This window comes from Lethenteron reissneri, chromosome 52, assembly GCF_015708825.2.
Source record: "Lethenteron reissneri isolate LAM-NWPU_2019-01 chromosome 52, ASM1570882v1, whole genome shotgun sequence".
Taxonomy (NCBI): Eukaryota; Metazoa; Chordata; class Hyperoartia; order Petromyzontiformes; family Petromyzontidae; genus Lethenteron; species Lethenteron reissneri.
In genome coordinates, this window is record NC_083830.1 from 7,520,560 (window position 1) to 7,528,441 (window position 7,882).

At 54.4% G+C, this 7,882-nt stretch overlaps 1 protein-coding gene across 1 annotated transcript in view; it reads left to right on the top strand.

The window, feature by feature from the left end:
- Positions 1–6,696, top strand: part of LOC133355773 (zinc finger CCHC domain-containing protein 14-like) — a 50,023-nt gene extending 43,327 nt beyond the window's left edge. Inside the window, exons 14-15 of the mRNA XM_061573115.1 lie at positions 326–1,988; positions 3,533–6,696. Of these exons, the coding sequence (XP_061429099.1) occupies positions 326–1,988; positions 3,533–3,588 (1,719 nt within the window). The 3' untranslated portion in view covers positions 3,589–6,696. The remainder of the gene's footprint in view (positions 1–325; positions 1,989–3,532) is intronic.
- Positions 6,697–7,882: the final 1,186 nt, after the last annotated feature.

Genomic DNA, 7,882 nt, shown 5'->3' on the forward strand with positions numbered 1-7,882 from the left:
GGCAATGAAACACCAACTAGGTATACCTTTTGCAAGGCCTCAAGTCTGCATTTACCACACATACTTGTGGCAAAACATGCAGATGCGGAGCAACGACTACAGTGTCAGTTTACTGCGTTGGGAGCAGCGCAATGCATCGCCGCCGATGTCTCTCCCTCGTGTTTGTGGATCGGGCCTTTGCGTCATCACCCGTTGTACGGTCTAGTTCTGGATGACCGCAGTCGCCCACCCCTGGAGAGGTTTTTAACTTCCCCCGGTCGGAATCGGTGTCCCTCGTCATTCGACCGTTTCACCCGAACCCGCCTCCCCCCCTCACCGCTCTCAGGTGACGCCCGTGCAGAACCCTTCCGTCCATCCACCGCTGCTGGTGCCCCACTCGGCGCCCCACTCGACCCCCTACTCGGCGTGCCCGTCGTCCCTCTCCTCGTCGCACCTGGGATCGCACCCGAGCTCGGCGCACGCCGTCGGCAGGCGGAAAGAGAACGCCGGTGGCCTGCCCCTCCCGCCGGAGCTGCCCGGCGCCGACGGCCCAGCCCACGGGACCGGCGAGATCCGGTTGGGCGGCGGTGGCGGCGGAGGGCGCTTCATTTCCGCCTCGCCGCTCGTGCACCTCGGCTCGCCGGCGCTGCCCTCGGGTTTCGCGTCGCGCGGGAAAGCAACCGTCACCGCCTTCGGCAGCAGCGGTGGCAGCAGCAGCAGCAACAGCAGCAACAGCAGCAACAGCAGCAGCAGCAACAGCAGCCGGAGCAGCATGGAGTCGCCGGAGATGTCGAGGCTCCTGCCGCAGCCGGTGCCGGTGCAGGTGTCGCGGCAGGACGACAGCGGTGGGCCGGGCAGCCCGTACATATTCACCGGCGGCGGGCACCCGCAGCACCAACAGCAGCAGCACGGCAAGACGTCGCTTCACGAGCATCCGGCGCCAGCGACTCAGCAGCAGCAGCAGCACGCGCCGCAGCAAGTGCCCCCGCTGCATCTCTACGCCGTGGAATCGGACGCCTTCCCTCCGAGCGGCAAGCACTCGCTCGCCGGCGCCAAACCCCCGACGTTGGAAGCGCCGGCAGTGATGCCGGGTGGGGTGCTCGCCGGCGGGTACTGCACGACGCGGGGCGCCTTCCCGGCGCACGGTGCCGGCGCCGGCAGCGGTGGCGGCGTTCTGCTCGCGCCCGTCTACAACGGCGGTGGCGGATCGGAGGCGGAGCTGAACGGCACCGGCTTGGGAGCTCCGAGCCACCAACACCAGCAGAGCTGTTGCAGCAGCTGCAGCTCGTGCGGTTGCAGCGGTGGCTGCGGCGGCACCCGTGGGTTGCCGCTAAGTTACCCATACTTCCAGCCGTTCTCGACGCCGTTCATCGGCTTCCCGGTCATCCCCATGAGCAGTGCGATGTACGGCAGCTTTGTGGGCGCCGGCGGAAACCAGCAGCAGCAACAGCAGCACCAGCAGCAGCAGCACCAGCAGCAGCAGCACCAGCAACAGCAACACCAGCAGCACCAGCAGCAGCAGCAACACCAGCAGCAGCAACACCAGCAGCAACAGCACCAGCAGCAGCAGCAGCATCACCATCAACAGCCTCACGCGCAGCAGCAGCAGCAGGGCTCGTACGGTCAGCCAATGGCACAGCAGCCGACGGTGGGCGGCCACGCGAATCAGGCGGCAGCGGCGTTCTACATTCCATCGCCGGCGCCGTTTGCGGGGCACGAGCCGGGCTCCCTGGGGGCGCTGACGGGGATGGCGCTGCCTTACCAGCGCGCGGTGTCCGACGCGTACCTCTTCCACCAACACCACCACGGCCAGCATCATGTTGTCCAGCAGCAGCACCAACAGCACCAACAACAGCAGCAGCAGCATGTGCAGCCGGCGCTGCACTACCAGTACAGCGTGGGGCCCCGGCGGCACGGCGGGCTGCCGACGCTGTCGTGCTACAACTGCGGGGCGTGCGGTCACCGCGCCAGCGAGTGCAAGCACCCCACGATGGATACCAACCAGCAAGGTGCGGGCTGTCGTTTTCTTGTTGTATAATCAGAATATTGATACTGGAGGAATCCGATGAGCTATGAAGCTTTTTTTCACAGGGGCAGGTAAGAACGTTACAACAACAAACAATAGAAATAAACGATAGGAGTGCAAAGCATTAGAAAGGTCAACAAATCACCCAAACACATACAATTTAAACGAAGCCATCCCCATCCTAACAGGCAAAGCCCCACCGAGGTATGAACTTATTTTTCAGAAGCGACCTGACCACAAATTATTGCAGCTCAACAAACTGGCCCATCATTTGGACATTTATAACACCAAAATCTAATTAATTTTAATGTGGAGGGAAAAAGCCGGCGGACCCGGAAAAAAAACCATGCCACCACGGGGAGAACATGCAAACTCCAAATATATGAGCGTGCGGGCGGGCGAGCAGGCGGGAGGGAGGACACGATGCATTTGCGATGCGTAGGGCATGGTTTGTTGTCGTTGTTGTCATCGTTGGGTGCTGTGATAACAGCCCGCCGTGGCTCTGCAGTACAGCAAGCGGAAGGTTGCGAGCTCGAATCCTCCTTGGGATGGCGTGTGGGGTTATAAATTGAGTTCCACTTTGTGGAAGACAGCAATGGTTAGACTTCCCCCCCCCCCCTCCCCCCCCCCCCCCCGCTGTAGGAATGTGCAACTTCCACTCATTTCCTGCTCATTAAAATTCAAGCAAGGAATCACTCTGACACCCACGTCTACGCGATCCGAAGTGCCCGGTCTCAATTGATCTCGGAAGCCAAGCGGCGTTGAACGCTGCTGGGTAGCGCCGAGCTGAAGCTCTTTGCGAGTTGCCCCGTTAGTCTCCGCGTGAGTCTACGGGTCTCTTTGTACGTACGTTGGATGTATTTAGCGACGTATTTCGCACCGTACGTAGCCAACAGTGATAATGACAACAAATAAGTATAACCCGTAAAAACAAAGTTTTTTACTATAAATCCTTTATATGTGTGGCAGCGAACTTAATATAGAGGATTTAAAAATATATTCGCCTGTGGAGGACGCAGGGATCGATCCCGCGACCTTTGGCATGGGAAGCGAGGGCGCTACCAACTGCGCTACTCCGCCACGGCCTGTGGAGAAGTTACGCTCTGGGCTCTTACACTCTGACGTTCAGCCAAAGCCAAGAATGAGTTCTATTTGAATATATGTAAAATAATTTTTTTTGGACTAAAAAGTGTAAAATTTTGGGAATTTTTTTTCACGAACATTAATTATCTGGCACAACGAGTCTGTGTGGAAAATGTCAGCTCGATTGGATCACGGGAAGTGGGTTAAAAAACGACCGAAAGATTTGCACGGTCGTAAGCAAGCAAGCAAGCACGCAAGCGAACTTAATATAAAGGATTTAAAAATAGCCAATTTTAAAATCGCAGGCGACCACCTGGATTCGAGCCCAGGATCTCAGTCAGCAGTGGCAGCCCCCGAGCTCAGAAACTTTGAGCCATCCTGGGTCCTTGATGCTTGACTTCACCGCTTCTCTCCGCCGTTTTTCCGTTGCCATCTTCCCAACAGGCACGTTCCGGCTCAAGTACGCGCCGTCGTCGGAAAACGTCGACTCGTCGGACTGACGGAAGGGGCCCTCCGCTGAGCCCTTACCTCGTCAGGAGCGCCACGGGGAGAGAGACGCGTCGACTCCATCCTCCTCCATCCTCCTCCATCCTCCTCGACACCTTCCGCGGCCGATGTGGCTACACAGCCGCCTGCCAGCATCACCCTTCATGCAAGAGGCCAGCCGGCCGCCGCGATTTGCCGAGAGATGACGTCGAGATGTCGACGTCGGAGGGGTTGGTGTTGATTTTAGCCGCCGAGTTAAGACCGCGGCGGTCCGTTTGGGGGGGAGTTTAACGGCACGCGTCTCTTGGCAGTGGTTGCCGCACGGGGATTGAATTACTCGCTGAATATTTTGCCGGTTGCTGGCCGACCGGAGTAGGTCTCAAGATGGGGAACCGTACAGTCGCCATGGCCCGAACGAGAGGTGTCCTGGACGTGGCGTGCCGGGTGCGGACACGATTTCCAGGTCACTTATCCGGCTTGAAGTTAAGTCCTGTCGCCGAACCATTTGATATTGTGAAATAGTTTAGTTTCCCAAATCTGGATGAATTTTCACCTCCGATGATCCTCTTGGTTGGGGGGGGTTGCGGGGGACGTCCAATAATTTCACTCGCAGAGGTCACGTGACCCGCGGTCGTGTGTTCCCTGATCGTCGTCGGCCACGCACGTTTTTCCTTTCGACAGACTCCTCGTTTCCACTCTGCAGACGGAACTCCGTCACTCCAATGCCGTTGCCTTAGCAAGTTCTGCCGCGTTAGTAAGCGAAAAAAAGCGTCGTCGTCCTAAAATTTGCCGAGCGCGCCGTGCCCCCCTCCCCGGAGTCGACCATCGCTTCACTTTTGACCAGGAGGAGAAGAGGCGGTGGTGGGGGGGGGGAGAGCGGCGGGCGCGTCGAGACGCGCGACACAAACGTCGCCTCCCCTTTTGCAACAATCCGGCGACCCCGGTGGGGGGGGGTGTGCGGTGGTGTGGCGGCAGAGATGCCACAGTTTACATAGCAACAAGAAGTGCTGTTGAAGTGGTTTTTTAAATTCGCCGCGCGACGGCCCTGTCGAGGGGAGAGGTTTTGTTTTTGTATTTTGCAGGCTGACCGAAAACCGCAGTCCCACCCCGCCACTTAACGGTCGTGAACGAGAGGAGGACATTTGGGGGGGGGCGGTGTGACGTTTGCTAAGTCGTCACCCCGCACCGAGTTTTATTTGTTTTTCCCGAAGCAGTTTTGTTTTTTGCGAAAAAAGAAAAAAAAAACGCCATTATGGTATTCTCTTCGTACGGAACTTTGGGTGATCATTTTGTACCCCGCGTGAAATGCATGCAGTCGAAGCTGTACATTTTTTTGTCGACTTATTCTTCGAGAGAGAGAGGGAGCGTGCGCGCGTGGGTATTTTGAGAATGTTTGTAAAAAAAAAACGACGACAACACAGCAAAAATTTTAAGTGAAAAGTGCTTAAACGTAATCGCGAGTTTACAAGTCGGTCGATCTCGTGGGAAAATGTTGCGGCGAGCGAGCGAGATTACATTTATTTTAGTAAGGAGACGAGCTAAAGCGCTTACCGACCCCGTTTTCCGCGTTTCGTTGCACGGATTGTAACCGTCAGCGGCTGCAGTGACTGTTTTATTCCCCCCGCCAAAATATACAACGGTTGCGTTCGACAAAGAACAACCACTTAAAGTTAGCACGGTTGTTTTTGGAATTTAAAGTGTGCACATTTAAAAAAACCATATATATACCTTTTTCATATTATTATTATTAATTATTTAATTCAAAATAAAAAGTATAATTTCTTTCGAGGGAAAAACTAACTAGCATTTAACCAATTGTTGTTGTTAACATTGTTGACCAGTGATGCAATAGTAGTTTTTATTTTAATTTGTTGTCTCGCACGAGTCCACAGTGCCACCTGTGGAGTGTTTTTGTTTGCGTTCATCGGTTGGATTTTGTTGACAGTGTTGATTCACCCTACCCCCCACTCCACCCACCCAAAGCTGATACAGGGACTCTTCTACTTACGAACAAGTTAGGTTCCAGAGGTCTGTCTGTCAGTCGATTTTAATCGTAAGTCCAACTTTACTCCTGTCGATTCCCAACACATTGTACGGCGTGTACACTAAACACGGGGAATGGCTTTAAAATTAGTATAATCTCCTGTAGATGTAGATGCCACTGGATCCTTACGTTCCGCAGGCGTAGATGCCACCGCCGCCGCCATCTATTGCGCGTGGAGGTTGAACTTACGAATGTCGGTCCGAACAGGCGACTGGACATACGGGCAAGTTTGTTCGAACTCTCTAAAAGTTCGTAAGTCGAATGATAGTAAGTAGAGGAGTTCCCTGTCTTCCGTTCTATATGGCAGTGCGATTAGGGTTGGCCCGCTCGTTAACGGAGTTGGGGAGGGGGGGGGGCGAGTTTCTTAAATCCCCAGACCCTCCAAAACCGCCCGGTTGACCCAGCGGTAACTAATGGGTTTCACCAGTCGGTCGGTCGGCCGGTCGGCAGGCAGGCAGGTCCTCGATGGAGGGGTAAAATGTGGGTGGTCCTTAACGTTTTGCAAGACCGTCTGGCAGCGTGGAAGAGTAGGCCAACTACTCCCTGGTGGGGTGGGGGGGGGCTCGGCGGAGACGGCCGGTGCGAGGGGGTTCTCTGAGGCCCCTTTTCGCCAGCCTTGGCGTGAGCGAGCACTTGCAGGGCTGCACCTTGACCTCTGCTTTTGAAAAGGTTGCTTTTGCACCACACTGAGAGGTCACTTAAAGGTTGTCCCGTTCGAGTTGGGGTGGACGTTCCCTCCCCCCCCTCTTTTGAGTTTGAGGAATTGTCGTCGTCGTTCTGCACTAATAAGACGGCGGGGATGCACTTGAGCTGAGCGACAGAATTCCCTTTCGATTCCTCCTTCGACAAAAAGTGTCAAACTGCTCGCCATCGTTCGTGGGCATCTCGATAGCCCCCCCCCAACCTCTCATCCCTCCCTCCCCCCGCGCGGTTCGCACGTTCTTCCAAGGAGCCAACTCGCTCTTGATAAAAAACAAAACACAACGGGCTCGACGATTCGGCTGGGCTCGTTCATTATCTGCGGTGTAATTTTCAAAGTGAAGAAGAGCATTTAAAGAGCACCTGCCCCCCCTCCCCATCACCCGTCTCCTATAAATAAATAAGTGGGTGATAACCCCACGTGACATCATTACGAGGAGCGCCTCGTAGCACAGATGTCAGGGAAAAAAAAAATTTCCGAAGCGCAATTAAGATCGCTTTTTAATCCTGTAGTCTAGAGCCAAGGGTCTAGTCTAAATGTCCTTGACCCCGATGTGCCACATAGCAGGGGACAGTCACGCAGACGAGAGCCGCAAGACACAACGGTGGAGTGGCCAGGCGGGCGCTTAACCTCGGATGGAGTTTTGAGTTTAGAAATCTTGGTCTAACTCCACTGCCAGGGGGCCAGTGACGCCCGGTCCGCGTCCGCAGATTTCACCCCCCCCCCCGCCCCCCACCTTGCAAATAAAGTTTTGCAGTATTGAAAAGTTAGAAATCCATGGGAGCGTCCCAGGAGTACTACTGCCTGGCTGCACTGGCAGGGGAAAGTGACCCCCTGTCCACTTCTGCAGATTTTGTTTTATTCCGGTTTCAAATGAAGCACTGAAATATTAAAAAGTTAGAAATCCGTGGGAGCGCACTTTGGAGTACGCCTGCGTGGCTTCACTGCCACGGGAAAGTTGACATCCCTGGCCGCGCCCGCAGTTTTTCTTTCTTCATATAAAGCTGTATGGGAAAAGTTCTAATTGTTGCTGCGTCCTCCATCTGGGCCACTTGGAAGGTGCCTGGCAGCCACCGTTTCACCACCGCCCTTGCTTTTAAACCATAGATTCCGTGTTTCTCACTTGCAAAAGAGATTGGGCCACAATTGATGACCATAATTGCGGTAAGAATCTATCAGCGGTGCGCAGTCTTATTTACCCGTGATATACGTTATGTGCCACTTTATATATGGTTTCCCCCTACCCCCCACACACATACAATACACTTGAAAATTGTGAACACAACAGCGAAGGCATTGCAAGTTTCAACTTGCGAATTTATTGAGCTCCGGACAGTTTTATTGTGGGCGACTGCAGCTGGCGGCAGTGTTTTCCAACACAGATCTTTTTTGCGTGGGGTGGGGGGGGGGAGAATGAACGTCGACAACAGTTCTTGCCAAGTATTGTTTTTTTTACACGTATAAATTTTTTACGAGAGAATGTTACTTTGAGAGGCCGTGTGAGAGACACCTAATTCCTACCACATTGATGTCTTGTGATATTGGGATTGATAGAATTTTAATT